This window comes from Phragmites australis, chromosome 2, assembly GCF_958298935.1.
Source record: "Phragmites australis chromosome 2, lpPhrAust1.1, whole genome shotgun sequence".
Classification (NCBI taxonomy): Eukaryota; Viridiplantae; Streptophyta; class Magnoliopsida; order Poales; family Poaceae; genus Phragmites; species Phragmites australis.
In genome coordinates this window covers 33,925,558-33,939,739 of record NC_084922.1, presented here as the reverse complement: position 1 = coordinate 33,939,739, position 14,182 = coordinate 33,925,558, and the positions used below count along the sequence as shown (strand labels likewise).

Here is a 14,182-nt window from a genome sequence, read left to right as displayed (position 1 = left end):
TGAAGGCCCAGCTTCCCGGAGGCTCAGTCCTCCGGAGCTTGGGCAGGCTCCCCGAAGCACGGGGGGCGAGTCATCAGATCTCTGAGAAAGTTTGCCAAAGGGGGTCCGCCAACCGTTTTTCACCTGTAAGGAAGTGACTAACATTTAATACCGATGCAAGTAGGAGCTATTCTGACATTCTAGCGTAAGTGGAAACCGAACTAACACATTGGATAGTACGGCGCCGCAATAGGAAACCGGTTGAGTGCCAGGTCCTTAGGGCCACTTGCACCATTGTATTGTCATAGTAGATAATATCTTCTAATTAGGAGTAAATATTTTCTACCTAGACCCATGATGCGCGATTCGACCGGCTTTAGGTTCCTATGGTATAGTGATAGTTTGTATCGCTATCTCTGTAAAGGCATGTTTACACATTTACACCCTAAACGGCACTATAAATACAAACTTTAGCCATCATGCTAAAGAACGAATCTTTTTTACTATCAACGACTCTCGTCGCACTTTGTTCGTGGAAGACATATTATCTTCCGCTAATAGCATAACGTCTGTGGGGGTCTGAACATAGAAGCACAAGAGAGGTAGGATACCACCCAAAAAGAATACCACCAAGGCCACAACATAGGGGACCAACTCCTCATTCACGCATGCGCGAAGATCCACACAATCACCATGATCAAGTGCAAACTACGCCAACGATAGCCCCCCGACCGAGGGGAATGAAGGTCTCATGGCCACCACCAACCTGGCCACGACCTTAGCTATGATTGACAGTAGGGGCCCCCTCCTCGGAGGCCCGGTAGCAGTAGTAGCATAGTGAGGGCTCTATTGCGTCCCTAGGGGTTGCAGCTGGCATTGTCATAGTGAACGCCACCTCAGCCAAACAGCAGTCGTGCGTGATGGCCCTCCAAACTCAGCTGGAGGAGCTACAGATGACCCTGCGGGGTGCGCAGCAACCTACCCATGTAACTATTGTAGCTACCTTAACGACCAACGCCGTCCTAGCCTAGACTCCAAGGGTCAACGAAGGCTTCATCATCGTGACCCATCGCCGTCAAGCACACCCCGCAATTGGTGCGCAGGCTCCGGAACCTGGGGTCTATCATCGGGAGGCTCCATTACAAGACTACGACTCTTCCCTGCAGATACCTGCATGCCGCACCCTTCCCGTAGGGTTTTCAGACCCCCGAAGCTACCTAAGTTTAGAGGCGATTTAGATCCAGACAAGTTTGTTTGCTCGTACGCCCTAGGCTTAGAAGCCAACGGAGGCGGACAGGCCGCCATGGCCAAGTGATTCTCTCTCGCCTTGGAAGGGGTAGCCCTCCGATTATTCTGGACGCTGGAGCCTAGGACTATTTATGCCTAGGCCCAGCTCTGAGACCTCTTCTGCAATAATTTTCAAGGCACCTTCATCGAACCGGTGACCTCCGGAAGCCTGTTTAGCATCAAGCAACAACTAGGTGAAACCCTCCGAGATTACTTCCGAAGGTTTTCCCAAACCAAGGCCTAGATTAAAATCATCTCAGAGTCATTGGTCATTGACACGGTTACCTAGGGTTTGGCTGATGGGCCCCTCTTCGACCGATGGCACTGGCATCCTATGGGCTCAGTGGAGGCCCTCATGTGCAGATTCAAGGAATATACATGTGTAGAGAAAGAGCGACTCACATGGGGGCTCATGCAAGCAGCCCCAACCCCCAGCGTCGAACCGAAATCAACCTCGCAAGCAGGGTCCTCACACGCCCTTCCTCCTCCTCCATTAGCAAAAAGGGGCTCCGAAGAGGCTAATGGCTCCGGAGTCCGCAAGGTACAACCATGACAGCGGCGTGGCATCTACAATATTAATCAAGGTCTAGGGGCTCCAAACCCGCCCCGCTCTAGGGGCCACGGCCAGAGGCGCTTCGAAGCCTTCCCCGAGCAGTATCACACCCCTAGCTAGGTGTTTAGGAGGCGAGACTGTCCTTTATCCTTCAAGTGTTCGTGCATTGTAAATTGTTGTAATGATAATTCTTTAAAGACTTGTAATATAATTTTATTATTCACTCTTTATGAATCTTTATTGTGATGACATATGTTGGAAAGATGTGTGTTCTGATCTTGGACATAAAACGCATGACGGGACTACTGGGATGGTATTTTGATTAATCATTACGGTCGTGATTATGTAAATAATTGACTCAATGATTAGTTAGAAAACTATTTGGATGGGTCCCCACAGTGTGCCCAAGAACTCCTCCACAATTTCAGCCGCTTGCTCCAGCGGGAGGCAATTCTCTGAAAGAAAAGGGTGTTTCACATATGTGGATTCCAAACTAGACAATGAAGAGGACTCATCAGAATGGATGGTGGGTCCGGAGTACACATTTGGCTTGTCCTCCCCATCTTGTTCAAAGACATGATTACAGTCCGCGTGAAGGGGCCAAACGCGTAGCATCGTGAACACCTCCACGAGATCGCGCATACTCATCCTTCGGGCCACCTTATGGAAAAGCACTAACCTCAAAGCAAACTGTGCGTCGGAGATATCCACCACTAGGGTCCGAACGTACTCAATGGCCCAGTTCGTAGAGCGGAGGGGGATCTGAAGCCAACAACATAGTAAAACCAACATTCGGTCATCCGGTGTACCACCGGTTGTTGATGGCCTTCACCGGAAACGCATCGTTGTACTCTAGACATAGCTGGAAGTTCACGCTACCGAAGATGAGGGCTTTTTTCTCCCCATCCTCCGTCCGTATCTTCAGTTGGCAACTCGCTTCATGGATGAGGGTGAAAAGGTCCGCTCTCCCTTCGCATCCCTCCACCCACATAGCCTACTCAAATATGGCCAAGCGGGCAATGGCGTTGGTCGACAAATGCGAGAGCTCCACATAGAAGTAGCGAAGCACCTATTCAAGGAGCATCACGGTTGGAAGGCCAAGGCCTTCATAAAAAAAGGCCTCAACACCACGGTCTCGTGGCCTAGAGGCTCTGGAACCACTTCGCCCCGTGGGGCCAGGGCAGCGGATCTGAAGGGGATCTTTTCCTCTACGACCATCTGGCCAAGCTCGATCTCAGTGACGGCGGATTCCTTGAGCATGATGGTCTCCGAGGATGCTTCCTACTGGTTCGACGGAGATCCACACCCAGCAGTGGATCGGGCAGTGGGGGAGGAATCGGCACCGCCTGAATGGTCGTTGCCCCGCGCACATCAACAGCCCTGCTTGACAATGACATGTCGGCCCCACCTTGAGCACCAGAACTAGCTATGAGGGTTCCTGTGAGGCGGTGAGAAGCGTTGGACGGTGGTGGAAGAGGGGAGTGCTATGGCCGACAGAGCGGACGGGCTGAAGCAGATGTAGATGTGAGCAGAGGTGCAAAGTAAGGCCGCTGCTTGGTCAAGACTCTCTCCTTATAAAGCTAAGGGAGGAGTTATTTCCTCCTAGGGAAATGTGTACGCCTCGTCCTTTCACCCATGAAGCCATGGTCATGGGGGAGTGAACCCCCCCGACCCTCCAACGATGAGACGTCACATGCTCTGCTACCGTTTCACAAGGAGTAACCACGCCACTAACCGTAGGTCACATTTAATGCCCCATCTCACAAGTGTTATCGTACGGTCGGTTCAAACCAATTAGATTGGACTTTTCAAAACAATTCAAGCAATACAAAATGACTATAGGTCATCGGCTACGGTGCCAGGAACCGCTAGAGGCCCTGCTTTGAAAAAACCGTGAGGCCGGTCGCTCCGCTGGCCACCCTCGTTATTAAGGACCCTCGACGCCCCTGGTCCTGTCAGCCTACGCCTATGGACCATGGGTCTCTAGAGGCCCTGTGGATCTTCGGGCTCCGGAACTCTCCAGAGCCCTAGCCTCCCGAAACCCTAGTCCTTCGGAGCCTAGACAGGCTCCCCAAAGCACGAGGGACGAGTCATCAGGTCTTGGAGAAAGATCAGCCAAAGGGGCCCACCAGTCGTCCTCCATCTGCAAGGAAGTGACTGACATTTAATACCAATGCAACTGGATGCCGTTCTGACATCCCTGCGCAAGTGAGAGCCGAACTGACATCTTGGACAGTGCGGTGCCGTAATAGGTGACCAACTGAGTACTACACATATAAGGTCACTTGCAACATTGTATAGCTATAGTAGATAATATCTTCTGATTAGGGGTAATGCATCCTACTTAGACCTATGTTGTGCAATTCGACTGGCTTTAGGTCTCTGTAGTATAGTGCTAGTTTATATCGCTATCTTTGTAAGGATATATTTGCACATTTATACCCTAAACGACACTATAAATACAGATACATGGTCATCAAATCAAAGAATAAATCTTTTTTACTATCAACACATTATTAGTTTTTCTTCCTCTCCACTTATTCTCCAAACTTAAAAAAACTCTTGTCATACTTTATTTATAAAAGACATCTTTCCTTACGCCAACACCATCACATTAGATGCCGAATTAGCCTTGGTTCTGTTTATCCCGTTGTGCCTGACCGACGAAGCTCTATCCCCAACGTCACGCCCAACAGCATCAGTGCTCCTTAGGGCCTGTTTGTTTCAGCTAGAGATTCTGAAAAGCAGCTTATAAAAGCTGGATTGTTAAAAGCTTTTAGACTGTAGATTCTAAAAAAATTTAATGGACAGTTTAGTAAAATGGACTTTCACAATCTATCAAAAGCTAAGAAAAACTAGCTTCTCAGATTCTCACAATCCAACCAGCAGATTTTAAAAAGCTATAACCAAAAGCTGCCTGTTTGTTTCAGCTTCGGATTATAAAAGCTGAAAGCCAGAATCCAAAGCTGAAACAAACAGAGCCTTAGTCCTTGCGATCAGCCTCCGCTCGCCTCTTATATAAAAAAAATTGAGAAGGATGGTGAACGGGCAAGGGCGAGGCGAACCACGTATTGCGAATGGAATGGCCGGTGATCGCCGCCAGCAGCGTGCCTCCTCGCCGTGACCAACAGCTCTCCCTTCGGCCTTCTGCGGTTCTGCCTTCGCCTGGGCTTGGGCGGGGGGTGGCTGGGCGGCTGCGGGATCCCGGCTGGGGCTCCGGCCTCCGGCCTCCCCCGAGCTCTGGCACCGACCAGCATAGAGAGGAGCCACTAGCCAGGTCCAAGCACGTGTCCCTCTGCCCATCCCCTTGCTTCCCCCATCCACCATCCCGTTACCTGTTGCTGCATTCGTGCGAGACGATACATTTGAAGGACTCTAGCTCCTGCTGCTCCCTGCTTGTCGTCTCGTCGCGGCAGGTGCGTCTTCATCTCCCAGTTCTTGTGCCGTGAATTTTGTTTCTTGCACTGTACTGCTCATTTCTTGAGTGCCATTGTTGCCGATCGATGGCGACTGTGTGCATGTGTTGGAAGTAGATCTTCTTCTTCGTGGTTCTTGCTACTTCCGCCACACCTTCTCGCTTGCACATGACTGTCGCTCAGGTAGAACATAAAGACCACATATATATTGCTTGCTCATGGCTACCACCTCGGGGGAAGCTGGAGCGTATTTGTCATTTTAGTTTACGTGTGCTATAATCAGAACCTTTTTAGAGAAAAAATGGTTTTTGTCCTAGATGCATTGTGGAACTGTATTCGTTTTAGGACTCTATCTTTACATGATTACTTTCCATCATTATAATATAGATCCAATAATTAAACAGTATAAATGTTTTTCCTTGATTAATTAGTGCGAGATTTCCTCTAATTAACTCAATTGCGCGACTAATTTTGCAATATGGTTTTCTATATTCTTCGATCTGTTTTAGCGGTGGCCATAGTCTTAAGAGTTAAAATAGGTGCAATTTGAGAAAACATCTATTTTGGACTGAAGGTACACTCTCCTTTTCACGACATTTATCCAGTTCGTATACCAACGGTACATATCATGCATACTTGCATTCCTATGTAAGTGTGCTGGATAAATACCATGAAACAAAAGTAGTAGTATTAACATGCTTAGCTGGAACGTAGCATAACCCAAATAAACTTGTAACTATATGGACAAAGCAAGATAATGACCAATATTCAACTGGTTTGTGAGGAAAGAACAATATTCAAGCCTGATATACGTATACACTGTCACTAAATTAGAGTAAAATACTTTTAAATTAGTAAAGATGTAATTGATCAAGTAGGTAACAATAGAAGCAGACCTGGCTTCTCCGAACAGTTGTTGCCCAGTTGATCATATTCCATAGAAGATATTAAGGCACCACAACCGCACAAACCCGAATGCATAGTGCCTCACGCGAACCGCAGTCATAACCCTATGTTTTGGGGAATTCACTATATATGAACCTGCAGAAATCACGTGATTAACTCCAACTCCGGTTGTTTCATTAGTTTGTCTTCTTCGTTATTGATATCGTTAATTGTTGATGTCTCTCTAAAGCACTTCATCATGGTCACAGGTTCTTCATGCCAATTGCCCCAGCTAGGGCTAGCTATAAGATACCATGTAGATCAATCGAGCTAGCCATCTTTAAATTAGTAACTAATTTTTGGTAGCTGGATAATCTTGCATCAGCATGCCATCACAGCACGCGTGTTGTCGCCAGTCGCCACCACGTCTACCTGCATGTTGCTGTCTTGCCGGATCACCACCTCGCCACGTCCTGCAGCACCTGCGGGGCTGCGGCTGCATATATGTTCGGCTACTACAGCGAGTTCAGCGGCAGCACCAAGTACAGCACCCACCGCAATCTTGTTTAGTCTGCTCAGCATGCCCTCGTCGAGGGGTTGTCACCGCTGGTTTTGCTTACTCTTCTGGCGACCAGCTTTCTTTTTTGGCGAGCAGCAGCGACGACATGTTTGGCCTCGATGATCTCCTGCAGCAAAGCGACCAAATTTCCACGCCTCGTAGGTCTTATGGATGCGCCAGCGGCACGATCCACTGGCGGTTCATTGGAACAGCATTGCTGCATCACGTGCCCCGTAGCTCCTCAGACTGCCAAGCTAGCTTTCAGGGCGATCTCGGAAGCATTGAGATTTTCAGGGATCGCGAGCAGGGATTAAAATTTAGCCGAACTTTCGGTGAAATTTTGCGAATTTAATAATTTTGATAGTGAACGAAATATTTTATTTCGGAATTTTTTTTCACTGACATATGAGACCCACGGAGCAGAGTACGAAAAATGACCGAAATTTCGGCAAAATTTCGTGAATTTCAGTCTTTTCACCAATGAAAAAAAATTGTAAATAAAATTGAAATCCCTCATCGTGAGGGAAAGATCGGGACCAAGATCACTGGCTGGTTGGCGCAATTTCCATCACTCTCTCCCGATCTTTCCCTCCCATCAATTTCCATGGATCCCCCTACTAGCTGGAGCACGGAGCCCCCAGCCCCCTTCAAATTTTTGGCGTGGAGTCGTGAGAGGAGGAAGAGCTGGGCGCACTGGTTCAGTCCATCGAGGAAGAGGATGGTCCTTGCCGCCTGGGCCAACTTAGTTCCTTAGCTCCCTAGCCCAGCTCACAGCGACACGATCCATGATGGTGCAATCTGCTCTTTGCTTCTTTGCAACGGCGACAAGGCGTGGTACTTCTCCGCCGTGAGGGCTAACAAGGCCTCCCTTATGTAAGCGGAGGTTTTCAGCCGCATTGTTTTGATCGTAACGTGATTGCAACCAATGAGAATGCGAATATCTTTTCGAAAGAAAATGATAATGCAACCTATGAATGTTGTATTGGATTTGCATGGTGTCGATGGATGTGAAATTCTTGTTTGGAAAGAAAAAGAACTGGAAAGTGGAAACGAAAGCCTGGAAATTTATTTAAAATCCAGGAGTAAATTTAAAAAAACTACAACTATTTTAATATATATTGCAAAAAACTGTAACTTTTGATGTACATTTCAAAAAACTACAACTATTTTGACACATATTGCAAAAAATCATAACTTTTTCATCATGGATCCACCTATAATCCTCTATAGCATGTAATAGGAAGATTAACTGTGAGCTCATTTATTGTCAGAGGATGATAAGTGGGTTCACAGAGAGAAAGTTGTAGATTTTTATAATATGTGATAAAATAGTTGTAGATTTTGAAATGAGCATTTAAAATTATAATTTTTTACAATATGTATCAAAATAGCTGTAGATTTTTAAAATTTACTCAAAATCCAGTAATCCTAGAATATAGAAGACGTGCTGAAGGATAAGGGGTGGAAAATGGATAGCAGGTATTCAAATTATCCGATATTTATATCCGTCAAAATATGAATATAGATATTCATATTCGTATTCGTTATAAAACCGATACTAAAATGGATGTATCCAAATTCGTTTTCGAGATTCAGATTCACATGTGGATATCCGAATTGCTTTGAATTCGATGTGAAATGGATAATATCGCCAATCAGAGAACCAAATTTCGCTGAAGTTTTAGAAATTTCGGATGTGAACAAAATTTATATATTCCAGCCTAATCAACTAGGAACAAATTTCTATCAAATTTAACAAAAAAATTAAATTCTAACATGAATTTTGAACAAATTTTCTAAAAATTTGGTAATTCCATTAATTTCAAATGTGAACAATTTTTTTTACAAAAATAAAAATTATTTATGTTAAAGGTGTAGTATATTTACATACAACCCGATCGAGTAGATATCTGAATGCAGATTCGGATTCGAACAATCTGATTCGTATTACATTTGAGAATATTCAGATTTGTATTTGTATTTGTATTAAAATATAGATAACAATATGAAAAATAAACTATTCAATCCGCATCCAATCTGTTTCCATCCAATAAACTACCAAATCACAAAATCCTAAATTACCAAATCACAAAAAAAAGAAGGCCTAGATTACCTCAGTCTAGTGGGCTTTATTGTAAAACTAGGCTAACAGGCCCAACAAAGGAAGAGAACAGAACGCTCTATCAGACCAGGCTTTAGCCCACTATCCCCAGGGGTAAATCCGAGTTTTCCCGTGTCACTGACTTGCGTTTCGTACACGCGTCCCTGACGGACTTGTTCGACTCCCATTCGGATTCGACTCCGAGTTTCCAACGCGGAGGGTTCCGACTTGTGATCTGCATATAAACCGCCGCGCCGCGTGCCGGACGCCTCACCGGTTCAAAGCCCATTCCATTATCTCCCCCAACTCCGCCGCCCTCCTCCATGGTCCGCTCCTCGTCGCCGGCCAGCAAGCCACCATGCGCGGCCTTCCACTCGCACCCCTCCGATCTGGAGCTCGTCAAATCCTACCTCCGCCCCTGGGTCGCCTCCGGCCTCAAGGCGGGCACATTCATCCACGAGGCCGACGTCTACGCCGCTGACCCCACCGACCTCACCCGGGAGTTCCCGCCGGCGGTCGCCCAGGACGGCGAGCGGGCGTGGTACTTCTTCACTCCGCTGCGTCGCAAGAACGGCCGCGGGAGGCGGAAGGCGCGCACCGTGGCCAACGGGGACGGGTGCTGGCACAACGAGGCGAAATCGAAGCCCGTCGTCGACGGCCTCGAGGGGCGGCGACAGATTGGGCACCGCCAGAGTTTCTCCTTCGTGAAGAAGGAGGGCGGCGTGCGGGTCAGGACGGGTTGGCTCATGATGGAGCTCCGCCTCGAACGCGACCATGGGCACGGTCACGAAGCTCCGGAAGAGGGCTCCTTGGGAAATCTCGTTCTGTGCAAGGTGTACCGCAGCCCGCGCAACCCCGAGGCCAGCGACAACAAACCCACGGCGGCGCCTGGACTCAAGGCGGAGGCCGACGAAGACGAATCTAGCGCAGCGCCGGCGCCGGCGCCTGGACCCAGGGGGAAGGCGGACGACGACGAGAGCTCCGATGCGTCGCTAGCGGCGGCGGCATCTGGGGGCAAGAGGAAATCCGACAACGAGGAATCCAGTGAGGCAACGGTGGCGGCGCCTCGGCGCCATAGGAAGGCGGACGACGAGATCTCTGGCGCGGTCACGGTGGCGGCACCTGGACGCAAGGAGCATGCGGCGGACGACGAGGACTCCGCCGAGACATCGGCCGCGGCGCCTGCACGCAAGAGGAAGGCGGCGAACGACGACGAGAGCTCGGGCGCAGCATCCGCGGCGGCGCCTCCACCCAAGAGGAAGGCCGACGGCGACAACTCTTGCGCTCCAGCGACCGAGCTGCAGCTGCACTGCCCTCGGTGCGGGTTCCATCTGGATGCAGAGGCAGTCTTGGTCGCAGCAAAACCCAAATCGGAGGCGGAGATTGTTCAGGTCGACGCGCCCCAGGGAGGCGAGACTGGTGATTCTTCAGTGAAGGATCACTCGTTCCTCAAGTTCCTGTGAGATTCAGTGTGAGAATCCCAAACAAGTGTTGCCTGACCGTGAACAACACCCCCCCCCCCACCCCCCGAACTGCGCCATTATCGGCTCTAATGCCTGTTTCGCGCAAGGGAAACTCGCCTGGAGTTTTGTATTTTTATAACTTTAAATGTAATATTTGCAGATGTGTCAGCATACAGAATATATGAAAGATGGTAGAATGTACAACATACACGCTATTTGACTATATTAGGATCTTACGGTTACTTCGTCTTGGTTTTTGGGGTTTTATGAAGTTCTTTGATTAATTATGTCCGCTCTCAAGCTACCTCCGATTAAGCTACGTTAGCGGTTGTCATATCAAGGTCGTCTCTGAAACTGTAAGGATATAATCACATGTGACAAAGAACAAGTAATGTAAGCGTTAGAAATAAAAACGATAAAGAATGGAAACAGTCTAGAATGAGCTTTTGGATTGTTAGAAAGGCTATGATTATTGTTGGTGGATCGACATCCTTAATTTTTTGAAAAACTTGTACCGAGCCTCTGAGTTCTCCTTTTTCGATGTTGATCCAAGGGGAATGGAGGACGGCTTTAAGCAAAATATTTTTTAAGAAAATGACTACTAATAGGAGGCATTGGATGAACGCCCTCTGGTTGATGAGTTGATAGGCAACTCCATCATAGACAAGTTCTATGATGAAGGGTCCCTCCCACTTTAGCTCAATTTTGCCTTTGCTTTTACCGGTGAGTATGATTGGGTGCCTCAAAACGAGTACTAGCTCCCTTTTCCTGAATACACGAGGTTTGATAAGCTTATCATATGTTCAAATCATGTTTTGTTGATAATACTGTAACAATTCAGAGTGCGGGAAGCTCTAGCTCAAGGGGTAATACGACTTCTATGCCGAAGACAAGTGAGTAGAGCATGGATTGCGTGGGGGTATGAATAGTGACTTGATACGCCCATAATGCTTCGAAAGACGGTCATGCCAGTCCTCTTATGTTTTGTCATTGTCTTTTTCAGAATGCCCATGAGGGTCTTATTAAAAGCTTCAGCCAATCTTGTATTTTTCCAGCGAACTTGTAGATCTTACTTGATTTGAAGGACAATCTGTTGTCGGAGGTGATGCGATGAGGAACTCGACAATGATAGATGATGTTACGCTCGAGGAAGTTGATGACGTTGTTGGAATTTACCTCCCTCAAAGGAACTGCTTCTGCCCACCTGGAGAAGTAATCAGTGGCAACGAAGATGAACTGTAGCGGAATTGGAGGACGATGCTTGAAGTCCCTGTGTACTTGTCAGTCATAGCAAGCTCATGCAACTTGAATCCAATCGGTCATCATACCAGGCCAATTGTCTCCTGAAAGCTTTAGGCTATGGTACATCTTTGACTCGCTCTGGTGACCATCACAAACTTCTGTGTGAACTTCTTTAAAGGTTTTGTTGGCCTCGCTTCGGGATAGACATCAAAGCGGCATCTCATACCCGTAGGATCGTCGATACAGGACTCCTGCTTTGTATACGTATGAGGGGAGTCACCTTTGCAATTGGTGTCTTACGATGGGGTCACTTGGCAGACCGTCGTGCTTGAAATAATCTAATAATGGCTTGCGCCAGTCTTGTTCATCCACTTTAGTAGTTACCACGGTGTTCACCTCGTGGTATTTGGGGGTGAGCTCGACCACGGCTGGTAGAAGTCATCTCTCTTAATTTTCACTTTTGCTCACCCATTGGGTAACATGAGGACTGCGGCTAGCTTTACAAGAGCATTTGCTGAGCGTTCTTATTTCGAGGAACGTGTATGATCTGTATGAGTTCTAATGTCTCCATAAGCCTGTGAGTGGCTTCCTAATACGGGACTAACTCAGGCTTACGCACTTCATGGACTCTGTTAATCTGTCTCATGATGAGTTGAAAATCTCCATACGCATAAAGAATGTGTATCCCCATGGTGAGTGCGAGAAGGAGCCCGAAGATGAAGGCCTCGTACTCGGCTTTATTATTGGAACGTTCCTCCTTAAGCAAGGAAAATGAATGGTATAAAATTTCTCTTTTGGGGCTTTTGAACACTATTCCCGCACCAGCTCTCCTACGAGGAGCCCATCGGGGTCGGACTTCGTGCATGAAACACGTCAAAATAGAGTTCCCATGGAGCCTCCGTGTTAGTTGTGAATACTTCTTCATTGGGCAGTTCAGTGACTAAGGGCGAATCATCCGTCACGGGATGTGGTGCTAGGAAATCAGCTAAAGCTTGCCCTTTGACGGCTTTCTGAGGAACATACGTGATGTCATACTCCATCATTAATAATTCCCATTTTTGGACCCTGCCTACCATGACAGGCTGACTAAGGACATACTTTATAAGGTTCGCTCTTGCAATTAGCTGGACCGTGCTGGCAAGTAATGTCATAGTTTATTGAGCGCAAAGATTAGCGCTAAGCAAAGTTTCTCAATGGGGGAGTAATTGCATTCAACTCCCACCATGGTTCTACTTAAGTAGTAGCATGCAACTTCTTTTCCCTTGTCGTTAATCTGCCCAAGAAGGGCACCAACAGAAGCATGTTGTATTGTGATGTATAAAGTGAGATGCTACCCTTTGATGGGGGATATCAGCACCAGTGGATGAAGCAAATATTTCTTAATACTATCGAAAGCATTTTGGCACTACTCATCCCAAATGAACGGCACAACTTTCTTCATGAGCTTGGAGAAGGGTTGAATTCGCCCAGACAAATTGGAGATAAAGCGTCTTATGTATGCTAGTTTTCCTTGTAAGGACTTGAGTCCTTTTAAATTCTCTGATAGAGGCATCTCAAGGATCACTTTTGTCATCTTAGGCTCGATCTCAATGCCTCGGTAGCGAACGATGAAGCCTGGGAAAACGCCAGATTGTACAGTGAAGGCACACTTGAGCGGGTTCATCTTAAGTTGATATTTGCTCAGTCTTTCAAATATGACACACAAGTCCTCTTGGTGATGCTCTCATTCCCGAGTCTTGACAACCAAGTCATCAATGTAGCAATCTACGAACTAGTGGATGAGGTCATCGAAGATGACCATCATGGCTCGTTGGTATGTGGCACATGTATTTTTCAAACCAAAAGGCATTATTGTATAGTAAAAGTTTCCCTTCGGAGTCCAGAAGGCCGTGTCGGTAGCGTCATGTTGATCCATCTTGATTTGATTATAGCCGGAGAACCCATCCATGAAACAAAGGGTTCCAAAACCTGTAGTAAAATCAATCACTAATTATGTGATCGGAATTGGAAATCATCTTTCAGGCAAGTACGATTCAAGTCACGAAAATCTAGACAGACCCGGTCTTGTCCGTTCTTCTTCATTACCAGAACGATATTAGCGCGCCATCGAGGATATTGCATCTCTTTGATGAACCCCACTTTAACCAACTTATTAACCTCGGCAATAATATTGTCTTGTAACTCTGGGCGGAAACACCACGGATGCTGCTTAATGGGACAAAACTGAGGGTCGATCGATCACTTGTGAGTAGTGACACGTGGATTAAGACCTGGCATTTATTTGTACAACCACGCAAAACAATCTTGATATTTTAAATTGTTTATAATCTTCACTCTCTTCGAGTGAGAGCATAACACTTACAAAGGTGGGGTGAGGATCATCCTCACTCCAGAGATTAATCTATATAAGCTCGTCTACAGTCTGCTGCCTGCTGTCCTCCAACGAGTAGGGAGCTGGGGTAGCATTGAGGACTTCTCCATGACGAACTGACATCGCTTCATGTATCTTGGCCAAGAGGTATTACTCATCTCTTAAGCCATGATGCGCGTTTGCAGCAGCACAGAACGATCAGGGCTAATGAGGGACTTCATATATCTCGACCAAGTCCTCTTCATCGGATGGAATCTCCTCATCATCCTCATGCCTCCAATCTTCACCTGCACAAATAGCATTACACGTGACGAATTCAGAGTGCT

At 47.1% G+C, this 14,182-nt stretch overlaps 1 protein-coding gene across 1 annotated transcript; it reads left to right on the top strand.

The window, feature by feature from the left end:
- Positions 1-9,034: 9,034 nt before the first annotated feature.
- Positions 9,035-10,451, top strand: LOC133908472 (NAC domain-containing protein 22-like). The gene has a single exon (XM_062350509.1). It carries the CDS (start codon positions 9,104-9,106, stop codon positions 10,241-10,243), a length of 1,140 nt encoding a protein of 379 aa, XP_062206493.1. The 5' UTR covers positions 9,035-9,103; the 3' UTR covers positions 10,244-10,451.
- Positions 10,452-14,182: the final 3,731 nt, after the last annotated feature.